This window comes from Ammospiza nelsoni, chromosome 1 (genome assembly GCF_027579445.1).
Source record: "Ammospiza nelsoni isolate bAmmNel1 chromosome 1, bAmmNel1.pri, whole genome shotgun sequence".
NCBI classification, from domain to species: domain Eukaryota; kingdom Metazoa; phylum Chordata; class Aves; order Passeriformes; family Passerellidae; genus Ammospiza; species Ammospiza nelsoni.
Window position 1 is genome coordinate 5,284,277 of NC_080633.1, and position 24,649 is coordinate 5,308,925.

A 24,649-nucleotide genomic window follows, 5' to 3' on the forward strand; every position below is an offset into this window, starting at 1 on the left:
TGTTTATCATGAGTATAATTGTTAACTCCTATAACATTTATGTCATGTAATATTTATGCAAAGGGCACTCAGGGAGGAGCAGAGTGCAGGGGCACAGGGAGAGCAGATTTAGCAATGTCCCCACACCCCAAGACTTCAGGACACCAGGGTTCATTTCCCTCCTCTGCCCTTCCGACCTTGGCAAACTCATTTCACTTTTCTTTGCTTATCATTGTACAGCTGATTTCAAGAATCACTTTTGGTCCTGTATCAGAAAACTTGTGCTGCAGGGAGGGTTGTGTGGTTTTTTTATAATTTTTTTTTTCACCTATATAAAGAACTCCTTCTCTGAAAGGTCATAGTTTAACATCTCCAAGTCTTCAGAAGACAGACTGTCATAATCTTCTTTGTCTCCCAATGTTTTTCTGCCCCTGTTCATTTTTTCAGAAGCATCCTGGTCTGTTTTGGTGGAATCAACATGAAAATTATCAAGGACACCCTGATTGGAGATTTCAGAAGCACAGCTGCTGAACATGTATGTTGAGGGACAATTGTCATCCTGTGGAGGGAGATGCTTTTTTGTGGAGCCTTCAGCACTGGGACCCATCCCAAACATTTCTTCTGCTGCCTTTGGAGCCTGGCGTTGTGGATCCACCTGCAGCAGGAGTTCACAGCCCTGAATCCCTTCCAGGTCTCTCATATTAATCTCATCCTGCCCATCAAGAAGCGAGAGGCTGGAGGTGTCCCAGAGCTCGAGTGAGGTGTTTGTGTCTGATGAGATTTCCTGGAATAAATCAAAAGGATTTGGATCAAAGAAAGGTGGAGTTTCTGTCTCTGAGTTTTGCATATCTGAATTTGGAGTTTCATTTGCTACACTGGGGAAATCTTGTTGTCCAGGAAAGAATAAGTTACTGCCCCCCAGAAAATCCATGTTGCCAAAATGAATCTCAGCATCCTTGGGTAACTCTTCTGAATTTCCGGGTGAAAAAAATATCCTGTCCTGTGCCCCTGTGTCCTGGACATCCAAGCTCACCAGGTTCTGGGTTCCTGGCATATGAGCACCATGGTGATTCCCTTCCCCAGTGAGATTTTTGCTGTTGTCAGCTGCAGGCACAAGCTCTGGAGGAAGCTGTAGAGGATTTGGTCCATGGTTTGAGCTTCCTGCAGATTCTTTCTGACTCTTCTGTGCTGGCATGAGAGGGGGCCAAGAGCTGTCGTGTTGCTGCCAAACCTGACTATTTAAAGACTCTTGGTCATGAATGTCAAGTTCAGTTCTCTCACATTCATCATCACATGACATGGGAGCTGACAACAGGACATCAGCAGAACCTGAGGATCCTCCAGAGCCCTCCTGGGTGTGTTTAGGGAACACCTCCACCTTTCCAGGCTGTGGCAGCTGATCATTCTTGGAGGCATTTTGCTTTGCTTGGCTGGAGGAGCTGAGGAGGCCCTGGACCTTTTCTGTGCTGCCATCAACATTTGCTGGTTCTGAGGATCCTGCAGGTTTTTCTGGTGGACTCTGCTTCTTCTCTAAGGAGTGACCAAACAAAGTGGCAAGGGCTGATTGGGGTTTTGTGGGTTTCCTTGGGGTTTTTGCTTCTTTCCTGGGAGTTCTGCCTTTGTCTTCAGAGCCAAAAAGGGTAATGAAGGGGTTTTTCCCAAGCCTGAAACCTTTACCTGGTGTCTCTCTACAGGCTTGGCTGTTTCTGGCCTCCTTGCTCTGGGCCCCAGCCTGTGACACAGGCCCAGTGCTTTCCCTTGGAGGTTTCAGATCCACTTTTTCTTCACCTACTGGATGGCCTCTGCATTTGTCCAAGGATGTATTTGGTTTGGAATATTCTGATGTCTTGTCTGGTTGCTCTGAAATGTGCAAGGTCTTTTCACTAAGAACTTCCCTGGATTCCTTTGACTTGGACTTGTTGACTTCATCATGTGAGGGGCAAGGGGCACGAGTTCCTTTCAGAGGTGTGTCTGTTGACACTAGAAAATCCTTGCCAGATGATTTGGTATCATGTCTCCAAATACCCTCATGGGTGTCACTTTTCAGTGGGCCAAACGTGTCCTTGGGTTCTGTTTCTTGTAAAGAGGATGCATTATGATCATCTGTCCTATCTGGACAACCAGCTGAGGAGACTATGCTCTTTTCAGCTTCATTTTCCTGAGGTGTATGCTCAGGACTAGGCTCTTCCAGAGAAGCTGACATAGTTACTGGTTTCTCTTCTTTTGTCTTCTCAAATTCTGCCCCTTTGCTCTCAATTCCAGGCAAATCACTTCTGCTGGATGGCTGCAGAGCTTCCCCCAGAGTTAATGGCATCTGTTTGCCAGGGATTTCTCTGGTGTTTGTCTTTGATTTCTCATTCAGCATTTCAGACATCTCAGGTGACACACCTGGCCCTCCTGGCTCCAGGGAACCAGGAGATACAAAAGAGGTCCTCAGAACTCCAGAGGGGGAATGGGCTTCTTCAGCTTCATCTTCAGGGGGATCAGCATCCTCAGCTGTATATTTTACCTCTGTATTTGTGGTGTTTCTGGTTTTGGGCTCTCCTGGCACATGAGTGGCTTGTGTGCTATTCATCCCCTTTCCAGGGTGATGCTTGGCCCCTGCAGTATCTGGGGTGGCTGTGGTCAGCTCCGGTTTGTCACCTGTGATTGTGCCTCCTTCACTGGGTGTGCTCAGTGACCCACAGACCTTGTTTTGTGTCACTGGCACCTCTGTGGCAGGCAGAGTGCAGCCCCCTGTGCCCCCCAGGTACATCCTGGGGATGGGTTTGGTGCTTTGCTGTGTGGGGTGGGGAGCCAGTGAGGCACCAGGCAGGGCTTTCACAGGCTCCAGGATGGGAGGGAGGGAGGCACAGGCAGGTCCTGTCTTCAGCTGGGCTTGGCCCTGCTGGATTGCAGCCACTCTCTGGGACACCTTCCCACCCTGCTTCCCTTCAGGCACATCCCCATCCTCAGCCTCTGCAGGGCCTCTCAGCTCTCTGTTCTTGGGCCAGGAACAGCCCTGCTCTCTTTCCTTGGTGTAGGTGATTCCAGGTAAGAATCTTCCCTTCTCCACTGCTCCCTCCTGACCCCTGAGCACCATCCTGCCTGCAGCCTGGGAGGATTGCAGGCTCAGTGCAGGCTTCTTCCAGGAGCACACTCCATTTCCAGCTTTCCCACCTACAGCCAAGGCTGGTTCTGAAGGTGGCCAGACTGCTCTGAGCTTGTTCCCTGTCAGGACAGCCCTGCTGTTCCTGTGCTCAGCCAGCTGCAGGTCACACTGTGCACTGAAGGATGTGGGTTTCTCTCTTGTTTCAGTCCTTTTGGCCCTGTTACACCAGTCCTGGGGCTGTGGTCCATGCTGAACCTTGTGGTGCTCCAGCCTTTCCATCTCTCCTCTGCTTCCAGCCCCAGCCATCAGCTTGTAGTGGACTTGGCAGTAGAACACCCCATGGAGGGCAGCATAGTTTTGCAAGCTGGAAAACACAAATTGGCACAGCTGTCAGTGGCCGTGAGGGAGGGGAGCTGTGGCTCTGATGGACAGGCTTTCAGCAAAGCCATTTCTCACTGGGGAAGGGAGGGAGGGGGTTGAAGAATGAAACCTTTCAAAAGTGGTGTTGGCTTTCTCAGGATATGTTTGATTTTTCTTTCAAACACCAAAACAACGTGAAAAATTAAACATTTCCTTGCAATACCTCTGGGGGCTGTAGCCCAGGTTGTGTGCAATCCCCTTCTCATTTATAGGCCAGGGTACACACCAGCACTTCATCTCTGCCCCTGTATGCACAGAGTGAACCTTATGGGTAAAAGTGCCCAGGCCTCCCATGTTACAACAACTGCAGGATGGGAGGAAGTGTCTGCAGAGCTGGGGGCAGCAGGATTTCAAGCAGCCTCACAGGGGTGGCTGTGTCAGCCACTGACAAGCTAAAACAAGTCAGCTTTGTGCCCTGGGGATAGGGAAGCCAATCATCCTGAGCTGCATGGCAAAGAGAAGTGAATGTTCCTCTATATTTGACTTTTGTAGGATTCCATGTGGAGTACTTCATCCAGTTTTGGGCTCTTCACAGCAAAAAAGACTGCTGTACTGGAAGGAATCCAGCAAAAAGCCACTGAAGTGGTGAGGGACCTGTGTGACCTGAGGAGAGGCTGAGAGCTGGGTTAGGCAGGAGAAGGTTAGGAGGGAGAAACTCACAGCTGTGTGTGTCTGTTTTATGGGAGGTTATAGAGAAGACGGGGGTGGAGTGATCTTGGAGGGGGGCAGTGACAGGTTGAGAGACAATGGGAACAAGTTGTGACACAGGGAGTTGAGATGAGATGCAAGAAAAGCCATTTTCTCTGGTGGTCAGATGTTCAAAGGGGCCCCCAAATGAGATTGTGTAACCTCCAGCCTTGAAGCCATTCACACTTTCCTGGGCATGCTCCTGAGCTCCTGCTCTCCTTGGGCCTGAGAAGTCTGGGTGCAGGCTTCCAGAGGTGCCTTCCAACCTACCTGGCTTGATGTGAAGCTTGGGGACGTGATTTGGTGCTGGACAATGCTGGGTAAATGGTCGGACTCAATGATCTTAGAGGTCTTTTCCAACCTTAATGATTCTATGAACATAGGAGGCACCCAAATGACTCCTCCAACTACATCTCCTGTCAGTATTCCCAAACTGTGAGTATTTATTGTAGTTCCAGCTCACCCTTGCACCACCATCCATGCAGATTCCTGATCCAGAGGTGGGCATACTTCAGCCTCCACGATGCAGAGGCAGATGGAATCAGGGAAACTGCCTGGCCCTTTTCCTCATTTCCTGAGTCCTGCTCTGTCAGAACCACCCTTGGACAAATTTGATGGGAGCTACTTGGGCATCCCTTAGAAAGAAATGCTCTGACCACTCACCTCAGGTTCCTCCCGCAGATGCGGCAGCAGAAACATGAGCGGTGCACACAGAGCTGGTCAGTGCCCACACGCTCCATGGGGTACACAGGCTTCAGGCAGGAGGCACACATTTCTTTCAGCACAGGCTGAGGAAGGAGAGACTGAGGTTAAATAACTGAGTCATGACCAGCTGGAAGTGCATCTGCGAGGTAATTTACTGAATCTCCTGCTTCCGTTGAGTTTTCTTGTTGTTCTCTTGCAGATCTATTGGGAGAGTTGAGATTCCTGTCTGACTCTAATTGCCTGTCATCTTCGATGGGCCAGTATTGATTTTCAGTCAGAACAGAAAGACAGAACACCCTTGCATCTCTGATGAAAAAAAATATGTTCATTTGATTGAGAGTAAATGATTCATTCAGTTGAATTATTTTAAAACCTTGAGCAAGGTGAGAAATGTTGCTCTGACTCAAAAACTCTGTGCAGTTCCTGGAATCACTGGTATCTCATGGCTGCTACACAGACATAGTCTAAACCCTGGAAAGGCAAGCTCATTACAGTGTAAAGCTTCCACAGCTCCATGGATCTGGTGTTTTACTGCACTGTGTTTACTCTCTGGATTGTGTTGTGTGCCACAGCCTGATTCCCCAAACATCTCTTTATGTGAAAAGCCCAGAGAATATCTCTGGAACTCATTGCCAGCACCAGCCACACTAGTGGAGAGAGAGAGGGGAAAAAGAATCTTGGCTGTCAGCCCAGCTGTAGAAATAGCTCCAGGTATTCTGCACGGCCAAGTGAGCCAGAGCAGGCAGGTGGCAGTGGGGATGTCTCTGTGCACCCCTCACTGTGGTGCAAAGCAGAGGCTCAGCTGGTGGGTTAATCTGAAGTGCAGGTCTTTCCAAAGCCCCAGAAGAGCACAGCTGGGCCCAGCCTAACTCTGACAGATCAATGCTCTAAGTACTGATTTTGTATTTGCAGGGAATGTCCTGATGAAGGCAGGAATGATGAATCTGACTCCATGTCCTCAGAAGGCTAATTTATTACTTTATAATACTATATTATATTAAAGAATACAATGAAGATACTTACAGAATGCTAAAAAGATAATAATGAAACTTGTGACTCTTTCTAGAGTCTCAACACAGCTTGGCCCTGATTGGCCAATGAGTCAAAACATCTCACAGCAGAATCCAATGAAACAATCACCGGTGGGTAAACAATCTCCAAACACATTCCACATAAGCAAAACAGAGGAGAAGCAAATGAGATAAGAATTGTTTTCCTTTTCTCTGAGGCTTCTCAACTTCCCAGGCGAAAAATCCTGGATGAAGGGATTTTATCAGAGAATGTGAATGCCGCATACTGACACTCCCTCACATGAGGACAGCTCTGCCTCTTCGTAGGGAGCTTATTTGCCACAGTTTTGCTGGGGCTCTCTGATCCCTCTGTTTTTTCCCCATATGTTCCTACCCTGGTTTGCAGCATTTTCAGCTCAAAGAAAAGACAAGTTCACTTTCTGCCCTCATGTGGAAGGGCTGATGGCCAGATTTGAGCTGTGACCAGAGTAAACAAGTTGTCATCCAGAGAAGCTGTGGGTGCCCCTTCCCTGGAAATGTTCAAGGCTAGATTGGATGGACCCTGAGCAACCTGATCCACTGGAAAGTGTCCCTGCTCATGGCAGGGCTTTGAAATTAGATGATCTTTAAGGTCCCTTCCAATCTAAAACATTCTCTGGCTCTGTGTTTCTATGAAACAGGAAAGATGTTTCTGTATCTCAAGAGATGAGTGGACATGAACAAGAATGAGACAGGGAACAAAACCTCATCTTTTACTTGCAACAGACACCTGGAGAACCAATTTTTAACTTTTTAACTTTTTAACTTTCAACTTCTATTTGTCTGAACATGCCATTAAGACCAAGTCATCTTTGTTTTCCTGTGACAACATTTTCAAGAAGATGAGTTTAACATCTTGAGGAAGGAAACATGTAAACATAATCCCTGTCTTGCCTTCAGTCTGAAATGATCCCAGCACCCCTTTGCTCTTCCAGTCCTTTGCAGAGAGCAGACCATAGGTGTGTAAGTGAATACAGAAGTAATGGGTGTCTAAACTCCCACTATTCTCAGTGGAGGTCCAGTTAAGGGAATCCAAAGATTCTAAAGAATCTAAAACATCTACCCTGAACCAGGCCCATGTAGTTGTACAAAACTGATCTGCTTGCAAGGTGAATTTCACCAATGTGACTGCACAACTTCCTCTGCTGGTGATGAGCTCTCACCCAGCACAAGCGGCTGTGCCCTGGCAGAGAAGAGTAAATTAACATGTCTGTGTTATATAACACAAAAAAAAAGTGCTTTCCTTTACTCATGAGCAAAGAAGGAAGCAGAGCTGTTTAGCAAACAAGCAGGATCTCTCCTTTGAACTGGGAATGAAGGTCTGAACCCCTGGAGTGTCTTTCCAAAGTGGGGTAACCTTTTTAGGGGATACTGGTCTCTTTCACAGGGGGATTTATCTTCAATGATCCTTGTCTGGCATGTGGCAAACACTCCTGCTCTTCAGAGCTTGTCAATGGTCTGGAAGATAGAGAGGTGATTGGAAGCAATTGAATGGCACTGTGGGCAAGGAAATTATCCTAAGGCTTCTGTGGAAATCATTTACAGGGCGTTCCTGGAAGGCTCTTCCAGCACACTGCTGATTACTGCAGTGCTGAAAGTTACAGCTGGATTGTGGTTTATCAGCTGTTGCCTTTTTTTCCTTGTGTGACTGAAAACCTTTAAATAGCAGTGGAGGTCAGCCTGAAAATGCCTGTGTTATTGATAAGGGGCGAGGTTGGGGAAGGGTCAGGAGCACAGGGCTTGTGAGGAGCAGCTGAGGGAGCTGGGGAGGCTCAGCCTGGAGAAGAGGAGGCTCAAGGGGCACCTTTTCACTCTCTACAGCTCCCTGACAGGAGGGTGCAGCCTGGTGGGGCTTGTCTCTTCTCCCAAGTAAAAAGTGATAGGATCAAAGGAAATGGCCTGAAGTTGTACCAGGGGAGGTTTGGATTGGGTGTTGGAAGATATTTCCTCACAGAAAGGTTTGCCAGGCATCAGAACAGGCTGTTCAGGGCAGTGGTGGAGTCACCATGCCTGGAGGGATTTAAAGGATGTGTAGATGTGGCACCTGGGGACAGAATTTAGTGGGACATTGGTAGTGCTGGGTTAATGGTTGGATTCCATAGTCTTAGAGAGCTTTCCCAGCCTCAGTGATTCTGTGATTCTGTGGTGAGCATGAATCCTTCAGACTGAAGGCTGAATGCCCTCAGGGAGGCCCTCAGTGACCGACAGAGCTGGGAAGGGCAGTGCTTATGGTGGGCACTTCAAATGAACCCTGTTTCCTGTCCACTGCTGCAAAAGAACCAAACCTGGAGCTGAACTTGTCCTTTGAGCCTTCAAGGAGGTACAGTTCTGACAATAACAGCTGTCCTCTGCCTGGTGCAGACAACTCTCCCATCCTGCTTACTTTTGAAAATATCTGCTGTGTGAGAATGCAGAGACCCACCAGGGCAAAGAACAGTGAACAATGTCATGTCTTGTACCCCAAAATCACATAAAACCTGCGACAACTCATTTGGGATCTGAAAGTTTGTATGTGCTCTGCTGGTTTATTATTGCAAAGTCTGAAGTGCAGGGAATGTGAACTGATCCTTCAGCTTGTGTTTGAATTTCAAATCTTTGCATTTGTTTTTTCTCTTCAGCTCTTTCAGTGTCTCAAGTAGCCATGTATGGTGCTGAAATAATGCAGCATCTGTCTCCTCATCATATTTCAGTTCCTAGCTGATGGAAATACCATGAAAGAAACATGTCTTAAATGATTTTAGCCTCATAAATGGCTCTTTGAGACATTTAGAAACCCTGTAAAACCAGAAACACAAACAATAGGATTGGCATTTTTAAGCAGTGGCAGTGCAGGATATTTGGGTTTATTTGAGTTTATGTGGAGTAATTTTCATTACCCAAATAACCTGTTTGCAGCTTACTAAAATTGCTCCACAGCTGTCCTTCAAGAGAAATGAAACAAACCTATGATGGAAGCTGAGATGGAAACAAACAGGGAGAAGAAAGGAGTGTTGAAAAAATTTTGTAGTTGATCTCCAGATGACAAAGTCTCCCTTATTTTTGCAACTGTCCTACTAAAGGAATGAGAAAGGTCTAAGTAGTTATTTTTTCTCATTGCCTGAAAATAGATCTGCTCAGTTTATTATGATCTGCTGTTCCAGCTTAGCCTTCAGTGTGGAACTGAAAATTATGTCCCTATTCTTCTTTTGGCATGTCATTCAAATTCATGGGGTTCTAGATGTAAATCAGTGCATTCTGGCAATGCATAACCTCTTTTCTGGGGAGGAAGCAGAACTCCAACATGGTCTGGAGCACCTCAGACAAGGTGTTAATAATGCAAGATGACAGCTGCTATTTAAAACCTAACTATGGGCTTAGAGATGTGGAGCGGTAGACTCTGAACTGTCCCTTCCTCTCCAGTGTCCTGCTCCTAATTCATTACTGGCGGCTCTTTTTCCTCAGAGGAAAAAAGGCAAACATTAACTGTAACAACTTATTTTTTAAAATGAAATTATCGTCTGATTCTCAGATAAACTGATGGACTGAGCAATGAGCTGTCTGCCTGTAGATCAATCAGGAGACCTCCAGTCAGACCCAGAGGCTGGCAGCCTAAGTCTGAGCCAGGCTCTAGGACACAGCTCCACAGCCTCATTTGGAGTCCTGTGGGCAGTTTTGGTCACCACAACACAAGAAGGACATGAAACTATTAGAGAATGTCCAAAGGAGGGCAACAAAGAAGGTGAAGGGCCTTGAGGAGAAGCTGTGTGAGGAGCAGCTGAGGACACTTGTCACAGACATCTTTTATGAAAAATCCTTTCCTTAGGATTTTTTCTCCTGAGAAGCTGAGAGGCCCTAGGAACAAAATGTAAACATTGATTATCTGCTGCTGTGGAATGCAACAGGGGGATCTGTGATTGGTCTCATTAGATTGGTTTCTAATTAATGGCTAATCACAGCCCAGCTGTCCCGACTGTCACGGTCAGTCACAAGCCTTTGTTATCATTCCTTTTCTATTCTTAGCTAGCCTTCTGATGAAATCCTTTGTTCTATTCTTTTAGTATAGCTCTAATATAATATAATTAATAAAATAATAAATCAAGCCTTCTGAAACATGGAGTCAACATTCTCATCTCTTCCCTCATCCTCGGACCCTATGAACACCACTTGGGACACTTGGTCAGTTCAGCCTGGAGCAGAGGAGACTGAAGGGAGACCTCATTGCAGTTACAACTTCCTTGTGGGGAGGAGGGGCAGACACTGATCTCCCTCTGTGTGACCAGGAACTGAGGGAATGGCCTGAAATTGTGTCAGGGGAGATTTATGTTGGATGTCAGGAAAAGGTTCTTTCCCTGTTTCCAGTTGGGCACTGGAACAGGTGCCCAGGAAAGTGATCACAGCACCAGTTTGAGTTCAAGAAGTGTTTGGACAATGCTCTCAGCCACATGGTGGGGTTTTTGGAGATTTCTTGTGCTGGGTCCGGAGCTGGACTTGATGGTCCTTGAGGATCCCCTCCAACTCAGGGTATGCTGTGATTCTGTGAGAACAATCTGATCCCTCCATGGGCTCCTCACATTCCCCCACACCTGGAGTGAGCTCCTTGCCACCCTCCCACCCCTGAGCTCAGTGTGGGGTGAGCTGAGGCACAGCAGTGAGGAAGGGCTGATCCTCCTCGTAAGGCTGGTGGGGATCCAACACCTCAGCTGCCTTCTCCATGGGGGAAATGGATACACACAAATGTCCAGACCTTTCCTGGTGTACCCATCCTACCCAGAGCCCTGGACTGGGAGGGTCTGTACCACCCTGGACTCATTTTTCATATCACAGTATGAACTCTTTACTGCAGGACTGATGATCCACCCAACAGCATAAAGCAGATGTAGACCAAATCACTCCAGTGACTCAGAGTGCTCTCAATATGTGATTCAACTCGTCCATCAAGAGATGATTTCTAGATATTTTCAGAGGAAAGAAGCACTGAACAAAAGAAACTCAACCAGACCAAAGTATTTTTAGAGGTAAAGTTTACCGTCAGAACGCAGCAATAGAAGTTAAAAAAAAAAGAAAGCCACAAAAGATCTAAAATCTTGTGTTGAGAATGTACAAAACAAAGTCATAATAAGAAAAAAATTGCTTTACAAAGTCTCAAAATGAATTTAAACAGTAAACATGTAGGAAAGCATGGAAAATCTAAACTAACGGGTTTGTGTATAGTGAATAATAAATTACAATTCAAGAAATAAAGAAAAGAAAGCAGTAACCATTCTGACTCGAGAATCTTTTATAGCATCTTTCTTTGGGGGAATGGCATTGATAGTAGCTGTAGGTCTTAGCTTTACAATTTCCACTATCATCAAACACTTTCCAGGAACTGAAAAACAAACTGATAAATAACTCCCTCAAGTCCAAGAGTGACAACAACTCAAGATTTATTTTTTCCTTTTCTTTTCTTTTCTTACTGGCTAAGAGAAAACCTATCCAACCCACCCATCAATATGAGCTTGTGTGTATATATATATATATAAATATGTATACGTGTGTGTGTAGGATGCCTTCTTAGAAAAAGAAGGTGCCATAAAGGTGTTTGTTTGCCAATGACCAGATTGATTGTTCTTTAATTGATTCTTCCTTCAAGAGTAGTTCAGAGAAGCCCGATCCAACACCTCCAACCACCCCCACCAAACATTCTAGGGGGAACTGCCCTAAGGTGCCCATGGATGGATTTTCCCCTTGTGCTTCTAACAGTGCCAGGACTCTGGGTTGTGGTGCAGCACCAAGTCTGTTGGGTTGGCCAGGTGAGGGCTGTTCTCCAGTGCCAAGGCAGGCTGCACTTGTCCTGTCTGTGTGCAAACACCAAGACGATGACCCTGAGAAGTCCTTAGGGTGCAGGTAAATCCCTGTATGTAATGTGGATAAAAACAGGAGAAATGTTTATCGTGGCCTTTCTCTTTTGTCTTACACAGTCCTCTCTTGTTCTGCAGAACCTCCTATTTCTTTGGCTTGGAGTTGCCAAAGGTGACAAAGACCACTCCTGGCTCCTGAAAACTCCCATTGGTGTGGAACTCTTCACCTGGGCTCTTCAAGTACCTGCGAAACACAGGTGAGGCAGAGACCTCATACTGGGGGTGAGAGCCCACATCGCGCGTGGAGGACGTTTGTGTCTCGGACTGCTTGGTGACCGTGGTGGAGGAAGTGATGATTTTGTTTCCAAACTGGTCCATCTCCTCATACTGCTCCATGACAGTCCGGGTGGCTCCGTAGAGCTTGGACCCATCAGGCCCTGTCTGCAGCTCCAAAATGCTTTTCTGCCTCCGTGGATTTTGTGGGCTGGGGGTGTTCAGGGAGCGGTATTCCGAAAAGCTGCCTTTCATCCCACAGTGGCAGCTGTCCTTGGAGGAGTCCAGAGAACCCTTCTCTTTGTCACTGGTTGGATGGCTGGCATTGCCAAGCGTGTGCTGTTTCATGGAGCTCAGCCCAGCTTTTGTTTGGACAGGGTCTGATCTCTTCTCTGAGGGTTTTGTGTCGTGCCCAGCAGACCCTGCTGAGGGGTGGTTATAGGAGCTAAAGCTGTTCTGAGCAGAAGCCTCCCTCTTTCCTGGAGAGTCAACACAGTCTGGTGAGGGGCCATCCTGGGGGCAATGAGCTGTCCTGGGTGATTCTGCTGGTTTCCTGGCAGCAGACTCAATGGAGATGTAGGAAGGTGAGGAGGGAGAGCTGACTCGGGACTGAACAAGACGGGGTACCCCTAGCTCTGCCTTGGCTGCCTCTGTCTTTTCTGCCACCTTTGCACTTTCCACAGATGCTGCTTCCCCTGTCTCCAGCATGACTTCCTCTTGCCTGGCTTTGCTTGAAACAATGCTGATCTTACGGATGTTGCTGCTGCTCACGGAGCTTTGGGCACTCCCCAGAGACTCCTTGAACAGCCCTGAGAGCCCAGCAATGTCTGACTCAGACTTGAGATTGGAAACGGAATAAATAGCTTTCTTGATGGCCTCCTCGATGTCCTGGATGCGGGCCAGTGTCTGCTCCTTCAGGTGCAGAATCTCAGCACTTGCTCGCTCCAGGTCCTCAAAAACCAGATCCACTGAGGAGACACTGTCAGCATCCCCCTTTGCCCCTGCCTTGTCCTGGTGCTTGGCCTTCTGCTGCACAACCCACTCGGGGACCTTCTCAAAGAAGCTCTTGAGAGCTTTCACATCCACTTTGCTTGTCTCCTCCTCAAACTCCCTCACTCGGGTCAAGATCTCTTGCAGCTGCTCCTGTCTCCTGAGGTTCTCAAAGATCTCCATAGCCTCCTTGACATTGCCTTTCATGATCTCCTCCTTGTGTACTGACAACCTCTTCCGACGCTCATCTTCCGTTTCTCTCATATTTTTTTCTCTCATAACAACCACTGGCTTCTCCTGGGCAGGTGTCTCTGCCTCCCTCTCAGGACATTTCTGTTGCCTGCTGTTTGCCTGCTGGTGCTCCTCAAAGGAGGAGTTCATTGACTGCTGATGGAAGGACATTGAATGAGACGTTTGCCTCCTCTCATGCACCTGCTGCACGACTCTCTGGCTATCCCACGATCCATAAGAATTAGACACACTTTCCCTTTCCACCTTGGATGAGGCATTTTGTGCAGTGCCATCTCCTCTTTTTGGAGGGCTGTTGTGACCCACAGGGGAGGTGCTTGGCTCAGTTTGGCCGGGCACATCCTGTGCCTGTGCTCTGCCAGGGCAGGCTGGAGGTGACAGCGAGGAGCACCCCTTCTCCTCTTGGCATAGCTCTGTCTGCCTTTGATACACCTGACCTGGGCATCTCCTTGGAGCAGCTGCTTTATCACTCATCACTCCCTGCTTGACTTCAAAACCAACCCCTCCATTTTTCATTGGCTTTGAGGTCTTAGCACTGTCTGGTTCTACTTTTCCTTGTCCTGCTTTGCTGGCCTTGTATCTTTCTTCTGCTATTTGGAGAGGGGTTTTGGCAGTGTATTTTGGCATCTTTCTCTCAGGGTTTATCCCCTGAACTGTGACAGACTTCTTCACAGATGTCTCTGAATTGCAGCATTTTGTTTGAACCTCCTCATAGGCTGATTGTTCATGAACTTCCATGCAGCTTAATCCCATCTCTGTGGGGGAAGGCCTTGGCTTGTTGAAATCCTTAAAGCCTGAAGGTTTTGGAGGCAGGGGTGGAGGGATGGGTTTTGTTGATCTGCTTGTGCTGTAATTTGCAGAGGGAGAATGGGCTTCATGTAAGAGGTGCTCAGGTTTTGGAGGGGGAACAGGTTTTTTCTTAGGTGAGACAGTAGTTTCTGGTTTTGGAGGAGTCCTGGGCTTCTCTGCAGGACTCTGGTCACTGGGTTTACAGGACAGAGAAGGGAGAGAAGGAAGAAGGGTCTGGAGTAGAGCAGAACGTCCTGGGGCTTCATCTTTGCTGGTTGGTAATGGAAGGGCACCTTCTCTTGCCGCTTTAGTTGAGGGTGGGCAATGCTCTGCTTTCATCACAGCAACTGAGGGAGGAGGAGGAAAGTCATTATCAGCCTGTGACCCTGAAGCCACTACAGCAGGCTCCTTACTAGCGAGTTGAGTCTCATTTTTCTTTTTACACACAGAATAGGACTGCCCTGCATTTCTGTATATCATAGCAGCTTTAAAATCCCCTCTGGAGATATTAACATTAGACTTTTCCAGCGACTGAAGTGTGGCTTTTAAATTACCTCGGACAACGTCCTCCTTTTCTACCAGGCGCTGTTCTGTGGCGGCACTTTGCAGTGCTCTGATAGCTGTCTGCACATCCCCTCTGACACCAACATCTCTTTCTTCTTGCTCTGATTGCTCTTTGGAATCAGACTCAACACAAGGGTTTACATAGGTTTTCACGGGTGTGGCAGTATAAAGGCCATCCTTAATGCTAAAATCTCTACTGGGCACAACTTGGATTTCCTGGCTCAATAGTTGTTGTCCCTGTACTTCCTCAGAAGCACTGACCTTTTTGTGTGATGCTATGCTCTTCTGGGACACGCTTGTGTGGGTCTTGGATGACTCCTGGACTCTGGTGGTGGTGGTCCTGATGGCAGTGCTGCTGCTCTCCTGCTTGGTGGATGAGGAGTCCTGCTGGTGTACGGTCGATTGCAGGGTCATGGTCCCCTGTGAGCTGACTGTCTGCTGCCTGCAGGCTGTGTGGACCTCCTCCCTGTTCCTCTGGAATTTGCTCTGGACGTGGTGCTGAATGTTTTTTGCTTCTGCTGTTGCCAGCCTCAGGCTTTGCATTGCAGCCTGGAGATCAGTCCCCAGAGCCTTTTCTTCTGTCTGAGTCTGGCTGGCTTCGCCAGCCACCACAGTCTGCTGTTTGCCATCCACTTCTGCCCTCTGAGCTGTCACTTGTGTTGGAAGTGTGCCTTGTATCATAGATTTTGGTTCCTTCAAATGGGCAGTGGTGGCTTCTTCTTTCTCTGCCTTCTTGCTGGCATCTGCAACCCTTTGGATTGACTTTGTAGTCACCTTAAGCCCTCCGGACAGAACTTCTTCCTTTCCCATCGCTGTGGGCAGGGGCTTCCCAAGACATTGCACAGTGGTGCCTGCCACACCTGCTGCATGCACAGCCTCTCTCTCTAACACACCCTCTCTGCCCACGCCTTCACATACAAATCCCTTTTTTGCTCCCTCCACAGCCCCTGGCTCGCCTCCTGCAATTACTTTCTCCATTTGTTCTTTATTTGTCAAGACATGTATGTTAGCCCCCTGCACAACCCGTGGGCCACTCTCATCTGCCCCCTCCTCCTCTGCTTGGGAAGAGATGAGCGATTGTATCTCTGACTCCTGCTGGAGATTCTTCAGGTAGCTGAGGTCTCCCTTCTCAATGCAGCTCGCAAAAAGTTGAACATTTCCCTTCTCGTTGTCCTCACGCTTGATAGTGGCTGCTGCTTTCTGCTCCTGAGAAGAAGCCAACAAGTTCCCAATTGTTGACTTCACATCCCCCTTGACGACTTTCTGCTGGACAGAATGGAACAGGAGGGAATAGAGAGTCATCTTCAGTGATCCTGACTTTGTCTCTTGTAGGACCATCCCCTTTTTGATGGAAGCATCTTGACTGAGGAGACCCTGCAAGGCCTTGGCTACATCTCCACTCAAGTCCTCTTTGCCTTTAACAGCTTCACTCTGGTCCAGCAGCTGCAGTGGGCTTACTTTGATCTTGCCTTCTCTGTCCTCCTCCACCAGCATGCTCTGTGCTTCCACATTGGTCCTGTGCAGGAGCTGCAGCATAATCCTTTGCAAGTGGCCTCCCACAATCTCCTCTTTCAGGATCTCTGGAGCTCCTGGGCTGCTGAGCTGATACTTCACCATCTTCACACTCTCCATATCGTTAGCTTCAATGAGGATTCCATCATGCTGGATAGCCTGGCAAGTGCAGAGAGTCTCTAAAGTCTCCTTCATGGTTCTTTCTTTCAGTTCTACTTCTATGCCACCTTCAGAAGCACCAAATTTATCTAGGGGCGTGCTCTCAAACAGCCACGTTGTGCTTTTCACATCTGCACGAGGAATCTCTTCTTGGGCCTCAGTGCTGGCCGTCACTTCTGTGTCCTTAAGGGTGTCCATGGGCTGGGTTTCAAACAGCCAGGTGCAGCGTTTTACATCCCCTTTCTGGCTGTCCTCTCTCTGCACTGTGCTCATGGATGAGCTCCTCTCTGCGTCCCCATACAGGGAGTCCACAGGGTAGTTCTCAAAGAGCCAGGTGGATGTCCTCACGTCACCCCGCTGCACGTCACTGACGCTCACCATCCTCACGTACTTCTTCTGGCCCACTTGCTGGGACTCAAAGAGCTGCTTGTTGGACTGAACGTCTCCCTTCTGCACATCATCCACTGTTCTGGGCACAGACAGCTTTCCCCCTGAGAAGCAGTCGAGAGGCTCTGTCTCAAACCTCCACCGTGCAGTCTGGACGTCTCCCTTCTTGATGTCCTCTTGGGTGACAGCCCTAATCACAAACACCTCTTCTTCCTTCTTGATCTGATCCAGCGGCTTAGTTTCAAACAACCACCGGGCACCTTTCATGTCACCTTTCATGATTTCTTCTTTCTGCACTGAAGTGACCTCATGGTATCCCCCCTCTTTGTCCTGGATAGCGTATAAAGGTTGGCTTTCAAAGAGCATTGTGCAGGACTTGACGTTAGCTTTGCTCATGGTGTCTTTCTGGATCTTCTGGAGTTCTGTCTCATCCACTTTGTCATGGATTTGGTCGAGGGAATAGGTCTCAAATACAAACCTTTTTCCTCCAACATCTCCCCCCTTGGCATCCTTTTCAGGAGGTATTTCCTGGATGCCCTCAGAGTTGTCCTTCAGGGTGTCCATGGGGTAGTTCTCAAAGAGCCATGTGAACTTGTGCACAGACCCAGCCTCAATTGTTCCAGCATCCTTCTGGGATTTTGGCTTGGTGGCTGTGTCCAAGGGCTTGGCCTCAAAGAACTCTTTCACTCTGGACACTTCCCCAGACTGGAACTCCACACGGCTGGAGTACCGCATGGTTTTTTTCCTGTCAGCTTCACTGACAGCGCTGCTGCCCAAGGGTTCAGTCTCAAACAGGTGCCGGACAGTTTTGACATCCACTCCCTGCAATTCCTCCTGACTGTAGGCCTTGCTGACTTGCAAATACTGCTCCTCCTGGCCTTTCAGGGAGTCTAGGGGCTGGGTCTCAAACATCCACGTGTAGGACTTCACATCGGCTTGGGGCACGCTGCCATTCTCCTCCTGCTTCCTCTCAGCCTTCTCGTACAGCGTGTGCATGGGCTGGGTCTCAAACAGCCACCGGCAGGTCTTCACATCTCCCTTCTGGGAGATCTCCCTCTTCACTGAGGGGTGCTTCTCCCCTTCTGTGGCTTGGAGATGAATGACATCCATGGGCTGAGTTTCAAAGAGCCACTTGGCTGTCCTGACATCACCAGCCACCACCTCTTGCTTGGTGATCCCCCGGATTATGTCCACTTTCTTGATGCTTTCATCAAACTGGTCCAGAGGCCTGGTTTCAAACATCCACTTGTAGTTCTTGACGTCACCGCTGATGATCTGCTCTCTGCTTACAGAGGTGACTTCATGGAAATTGCCAAAGCTATCCTTGATGGCATACAGGGGTGTTGTCTCAAACAGGATTTGGTTGGCTTTGACGTTGCCAGCTGGAATCTTCTCCTCCTCTTCTTTGGTGGCAGGCTCTGCATCAGCCTGCTTAATGCTGTCTAAGGGGAGAGTCTCAAACAGGGTCTTGAAAGATTTCACATCCCCTTTCACTACCTCTTCCATGCTGGTGGCTGGAATTTCTTCCTCAAATGCCTTGGAGATGCTGCCAAGGGGACAGGTCTCAAAGACATGTTTTCTTTGCTTCACATCTCCCTTCTCCTCTGCTGAAAGCTCTACTTTCTTCAAACGTCCCACCTCAAAATTGTCTTTCAGGGTTTCCATTGGCTGCGTTTCGAAGAGCCAGAGTGTGGATTTCACATCACCTCCAATGACTTGTTCTTTGGCTACAACACTTTCTGAAGCTTCTCCTTTCAGGGAGTCAAGAGTCTGGGTCTCAAAGAGCAATCGTTGTTTAGTGACATCTGCCCCTGTGACAAAATCTGTCGAAGCCTGGAAGTCCTGTTCCTCAACTGTGATTTCTCTGATGGCATCCAGAGGCTGAGTTTCAAATATCCACCTTGCTCCACTGACATCCGGCCTTCCAATTTCTTCCAGTGAAATCCCACGGATTATCTGCACTTTGGAAGTGTCCTTGTTGATGGTGTCCAGGGGCTGGGTCTCAAAGAGCCAGCGAGCCGTCCTGACCGCATTGGTCTGAATTTCTTCTCGGCAGACGGACTTGATTTCATGGATAGTCCCACTTTTGTCTCTGATGGCACAGAGGGGCTCTGTTTGGAAGAGCCTGACAGTCTTCTTGACATCGCCTTTCAGCTCCTGGATTTCTGACTTGAGTTGTAGGATGCTCTTCTCCTCCACTGAGGAGCAGCGTCCTATGGCATCCAAGGACTGTGCTTCAAAGAGCTGTTTGGCCCCTTTCACATCACCTCCCTGGACAGGCTCCTTGAGAACTGCCTCCTGCACCTCAGTTTCATCTGAATACAGTTTATTTAATGTGTCCAGTGGTTGAGTTTCAAAGAGCCACCGGGCAGTGCGGACATCCCCTCTGGCAAGGTCTGTTTCCGACACCTTGGCTGATGTTGACAGATTGTACCCATTTATGGACTGGCTTTCAAACCTCAGGGAAGTGCTTTTTACATCCCCACTGGGAATGATCTCTTCTTCTGTCAGCTTCTTCGTGGCTTGATGGTCCCCAATGGAGTCAAGTGCCCAGTTCTCAAAAATCCAGCGCATGGACTGAACCTCCCCTGGGAGAACTTTATCCAGGTTCACGGAGCCCTGAGCATTGGGATCCTCGGTGTTAAGCATTTCTGCCAGGTCCTCAGTCACAGCTTCTTCCAGGTTCTTCCTGAGCTCGGGGTGCATGTGCCTGTAGAGCCTCTTCAGCTCGTTCACCTGGCGCTGCTGGTAGAACTTGGAGAAGGCTTGCTTTGGAGGAGGCACAGGGAGGGCACTGAGATCCTGAGCCCCTGGAGTGACAACCTGGACCGAGCCAACGGCTGGAGGGGGAGGCAGGTCATCTTCCATTTTCTGGATGGCAACTTTAGATGATTTCTGAGCCTCTGACATCTTTGGGGAAACAGTTTTAAACGTCAGCATCACCTCTCACCCCCCCCATCTCCGTGGCTGTTAATGGAGTGAATGGCAAAGGGAAAAGCCAACAGGGGAAATCCATGCTCCCAGTTAGCTCCATACCTTTGGTTCAGTAGCACACAGCACTCCAAACCATCACATCACTGCACACGCTCCAGGCTTGCTGTTAGCCCTGGTTCCACAGCAAGCGAGGTCTCTAATCCAGGTGATGTGGTTAGTCTACAATTCCCAGGATTCACTCCAGCTAGAGCACAACAGAGGTGCCCAATTTGGGCTATGTGACCAAGAGAGAGTGACCACAAGAAGGATAAGGCTGACTTAGAAAAGTCAGGGAAAAGTTAACCTCTCCCTTCTGCTGCCCAGTGTCCCAGTGTCCAGAACTGTTGTGTCCCCAACTGAGGACCTGCAGGGAACAAAAGATCTGGGTGCAGGAGAAAGCCAGGGAGCTATTTGTGAAGAGGTCTCAGGAAGAAAATGGGGAGAAGGAACTAAAGTGCCAAACTGAGCTGATGAAGTTGGCTGGTGAGGTAACATGATGAGCTTTTGGTAGCACTGTGGGGTGCCCCTCCTCACTGCTCAGGAGGGAGGGCTTGGGGAAGGATGTTCATCTCATTAATGATTTCTTCTGTTGCACTCAGAAGTGTGCCCCATTTGCACAAGAGTAGATGTACATTTACACAGTTGGAGATTTAAATAAAGCTCTTCTAACTTATAGACTTGCACAGGCATGAGGCTAACTAAGGTTTGCAAACTGCTGGAATCAGCAGGCCTCATGATCTGTGCTGCCTGAGGAGGAAAAGCAAGGCTGAGTGATCAGAGGTTGGAGTAACACCTATAGCTAGGGGCCACGAAAGTTAGACCTGTTTATGCTCAGTCAGACTGATCTCATCTCAAATTCACAGCAGTCTTGGTACAGAAGTGAACAGAATGGGCTGCGCTTGTCCAGTCTCCCTCTGAGTCTCCATTTCTGCAATTTTTCTCCTCAGTTTGTGCATCCTGACCACTGAGCACTGAACTAACTGCCTGCAACCTGCACTGCCTGGGCATTTATCCACAGGGAAGGTAGCTGAAGCCTTTAATCATTGTCTAAAAGAGACTGCAGTCCTGGTGGCTTTCCTTTCAGTAAACAGATCTGTTGACCCTTGGCATGCCTGTGCAGTTACGTCTGCAGAGTTATGCCTGGAATATTATTAGTTGTTGCTCAAAGCAATGGTGCACGGTGTTATTTCACTCTGTTACACACAGATTGTCCTGGCTAAAAATAAGTTTTGAACATTAGTAAAAGAAACCCACACTCAGAACACCAAAATCAGCATATTTTGCAGTGAGTGAAAAATGCAAATCTTTTGCATGAGCCAATGTACTTGGAATGCACTTTTTAAAATAAGGGGTTTGTCTGTTTTTTTTAATCTGTGAAGTACTTCTGAATGTGGGGAAGGGCAGCTGAGCAGCTGATAGCTATATTCAGTATATAACTGCTCCTGGCTGCCTTGCGTGGGTATTTAGATCACACTCACAGGCCACAAATATTTGGTTAGATAACAGTGCTTATCTTAAACATTTCCTACCTTGCTTTTTTTCTGTCTGTGGGGAGAGTTAATGGAGTTGTCCTTCACAGTACTCTGGAAAAGATATGAGGAGAAATGCCATTAAACTACACAGCAAGACACATTATCTGCATATATATATTTATATACTTATGTGTACTAATGTGTATACCAATTACAGAGAACTGAAAACCACGCAGGTTTTTCAGTTCATTGGTTCATTGGCAGTTCTGTACAGTTGAGAAAGAAGTCTTATTCCAAATTGATCATATATATGTTTCCTAATATCTCAGTCAACAAGCAAAACCCCGAACATATTTTTTTTTAAGTTAGGGGGAAAATAAAACTAGCACTGATTTCTCCAAGGTTTGATTTAGCCTATATTTTTCCTTATACTTAAATATTAAAAAATAAAACTGATCTACTGATTTGTAGTTGCATTATGAATTGTGTAATTTATTGCTTTGAAATTTTAAAAAATTTTCTTGGTTCTCTAACCAGCTATAATTTTCAAATGCAGTCTCCACTTATTTATTTTCAACTGATTCTGCTTCATCTGGACCTCTCCCTGAAAACACTCAAGAGACTGCATCTCTGAACGGAGGGCATATAAAAGGTTCAGAGTGTGGGGAAACTTGAACGTGCCAGCAGGAAGAGTCCAGATATGAAATCCCATCCCATGTCACTCCTGGATCACCAGTGGAACTGGGAAAATGGGGAAAATATGCCTCACAACCCTTATAACCTGTATTATCCTATGGCCCAATGATCAGCCTGGAGTGGGGGATTAAATCCCTGTATCCCAGACTAAGGGATCTAAACAGAGAAGCACAGGTTGCACTGCAAAGTTATGCTTGAATGTGGCATATATGGACATATGTATATATGTCTCTCTGTGTGTGGCATTCACATTCTCTGATAAAATCCCTTCACCCAGGAATTTTTTCCTGGGAATCTGAGAAGCCTCAGAGAAAAGGAAAACAATTCTTATCTCATTTGCTTCTCCTGTGTTGTGCTCATGTGGAATGTGTTTGGAGATTGTTTACCCACAGGTGATTGTTCCATTGGATTCTGGTGTGAGTTGCTTTCACTCTTTGGCCAATCAGGGCCAAGCTGTGTCGGGACTCTGGAGAGAGTCAGGAGTTTTCATTATTATCTTTTCAGCATTTAGTAAGCATCCTTTCTGTATTCTTTAGTATAATATAGTTTAGTATTCTAGTATTCTATAATGTAATGTAATATCGTCAAGTAATAAATTAGCCTTCTAAAAGCATAAAATCAAATTCATCATTCCTGCCTTCATCAGGACATTCCCAGCAAATACAATATGTTTGTGCATGGGAATGGGGATAGCATGGACACATATGTGTTACTCTGTACTGATTATTTCCTCCATGGATGTATGTGAATATAAATGTGCAAATAAAGGGGAAATCTTAATATCAGTAAACTGTACAGGCTAGTGGATGTAGGGCTGTGTGTGTAATTTAATAAGTATGTGATATATGCATATGTTTGTACACATCTTACATTTGCAAGCAGCAAGGGGAAAATGGTCACTTTTGGGAAACCAAACGTGGTGTTTCCTCAGATGTACAGAAGCAGACACGTTCTGTGTCACCCTCTGACAGCCACTTGCGGAGGGGACATTGCTGGGATGCCGCTGACGGCAGGGAGGGGAGGACCTGGTCCTTACCGGCTGTGCGGGGCTGGCGCCGGCAGCAGCAGCTGTCTGCGAGAGATACAGAGCCGACAGCTCCTTCACGGAGAGTGTAGAATGCCTCCCTCGTCCTTGCTGAAGTGTGAGGCTGGCGCTGCCCGATGGGTCTAAAAGCGACCGTGCCCGATCATCTGGAACAGGGACAGAGATGTGCGGTGAGCCACGGGCAGGAGGGCAGGGCCAGCAGCTTCCCATGGGCTCTGCTGGGCTCCTGGCACTGCACAGCAAGGTACCCCACAGCCCCCTCTCTGGTCCCCAAAACTTAACATCACACTCTTTTAGCTCGGGGAGAAAACATGGACATTCCCATCTCCTTGGTGGCTGAGGTGGATTGCTGAACCTGGATGAGAGTGACATTTGGCAGTGAGCTGATGGCCCCATTCCTGCTTCCCTAGGCAAGGCCATCACCAAACACGAGCCAGTCAGAGGACATGGAGGAGCTACACATATCCAACTTGGGCCAATTCCTACATTTTTGCTCCACACCACTTTCCTATGGATGTGCCTCACAAGCCGATACATCCACTTATTTTTTGCCTCTCTCCTGGAGCTCATTTCAGGAGAGATGAAAAAGGTGAGACCTGCCACAGGCTGTACCAGGGAGCCCTTGGTAGAGCCTTCAAACCCTGCTCTGAATTTAGAGATCTGATATTTTGAGCTGCACCAGTTTCCATGGGGTGCCCCCTTTGAAAACCGAGTTCTTTCAGTTTTCAAAGAAAGAAGCAACTCCAAAATAGAGCCAAGAACTTTCTTTTTGCATTAATCTGCCAGATGTGAGGATGGTTATCTTCACCTCCCATCACAGACATACACAATATATAGAACTTTACACCTCTAGGGTGCCTCTCAGCCCTCTAGGTTAGTCAGGGCTGTAATTTCTCTGTTCCCACTGTAAAAACACCAGAAGGTTCTCCCGTTCTCTGCAGGGCTTGTGCTGCTGCATTTGGATTTAGTGAGGTATTTGCAATGTTTTGCTTTGAACAATGGGCTCTCTCTCCACAAATCCAGCTATTGCACAGGCAGGAAAGGGCTGATGTACTTTTTAATATGTGCACACTAGAAGCACTGCAGCCATTCCAGCATTCTTTGCCCTAAAACCTCAGCCCCCAGATCATGAAAACAACAAACCTAATGACTCTTCTTCTCTGTTCTCTGAATTTTAAGTTCAGATTTTGGAATTTTTTTCTCTAAAATACTGAAAGAAACTTACTCTGGTTTTATTTTAATTTGACAGGAAGCAACCCCATGCACTAAAAATGTGCTTCAAATTAAATACTAGTTCCTATAGGCACAAACATGCACCAAAAAGCCATGATGATAAGACCAGAGGGACCTCAATGAGTTGTCAGAGACCCTGCCAGCTGTGCTGCTGGAAGGCTCAAACCTCAAGATGTCTGTTGTCTTTTATTCCAGCTGCCCCTGCAGGTGTGCAGGCATTTTGATGCAGAACCAAGGCTAGATACATGGGGAAGCAGCAGGATGCAACACAGATTTAGCTGCTGGAGGTCACTAGGACACCAGAGGAGGAAATAGAAGGTATTTTCTTAATTTTTTTTTTCTAAATCTCCATCTAAATATGTCACCTCTCTCCCTGATTTCTGCTATCCACAGCTTAAACACTGAGTCAAAGGGAATTATCTGTCTACAGCCACTGCAGGCAGTGCGAGGCTGGGGCAAACCTGGTGCATCCTGAGATAGGCTGTGAGTTTGCAACCACCCTCTGGTTGCATCATTTGCCCCTAGTCTGCTCAAGACACCCCAAACTGTGACTAAAT

General features: G+C 47.6%; 2 protein-coding genes across 2 annotated transcripts; both read right to left on the minus strand.

Moving 5' to 3' along the window:
* Positions 1-307: 307 nt before the first annotated feature.
* Positions 308-4,947, minus strand: LOC132080741 (LIM domain and actin-binding protein 1-like). Its single transcript, XM_059484015.1, has 3 exons — positions 4,841-4,947; positions 3,143-3,434; positions 308-478 (listed from the first exon to the last, which is right to left on the minus strand). The coding sequence occupies exons 1-3, from the start codon at positions 4,915-4,917 to the stop codon at positions 308-310; spliced, it is 540 nt and encodes a 179-aa protein (XP_059339998.1). The 5' UTR covers positions 4,918-4,947.
* Positions 4,948-11,319: 6,372 nt separating this feature from the next.
* Positions 11,320-21,224, minus strand: XIRP1 (xin actin binding repeat containing 1). The gene is made up of 2 exons (XM_059485635.1): positions 21,176-21,224; positions 11,320-19,583 (listed from the first exon to the last, which is right to left on the minus strand). Exon 2 carries the CDS (start codon positions 19,581-19,583, stop codon positions 11,895-11,897), a length of 7,689 nt encoding a protein of 2,562 aa, XP_059341618.1. The 5' UTR covers positions 21,176-21,224; the 3' UTR covers positions 11,320-11,894.
* Between the last annotated feature and the right edge of the window lie 3,425 nt (positions 21,225-24,649).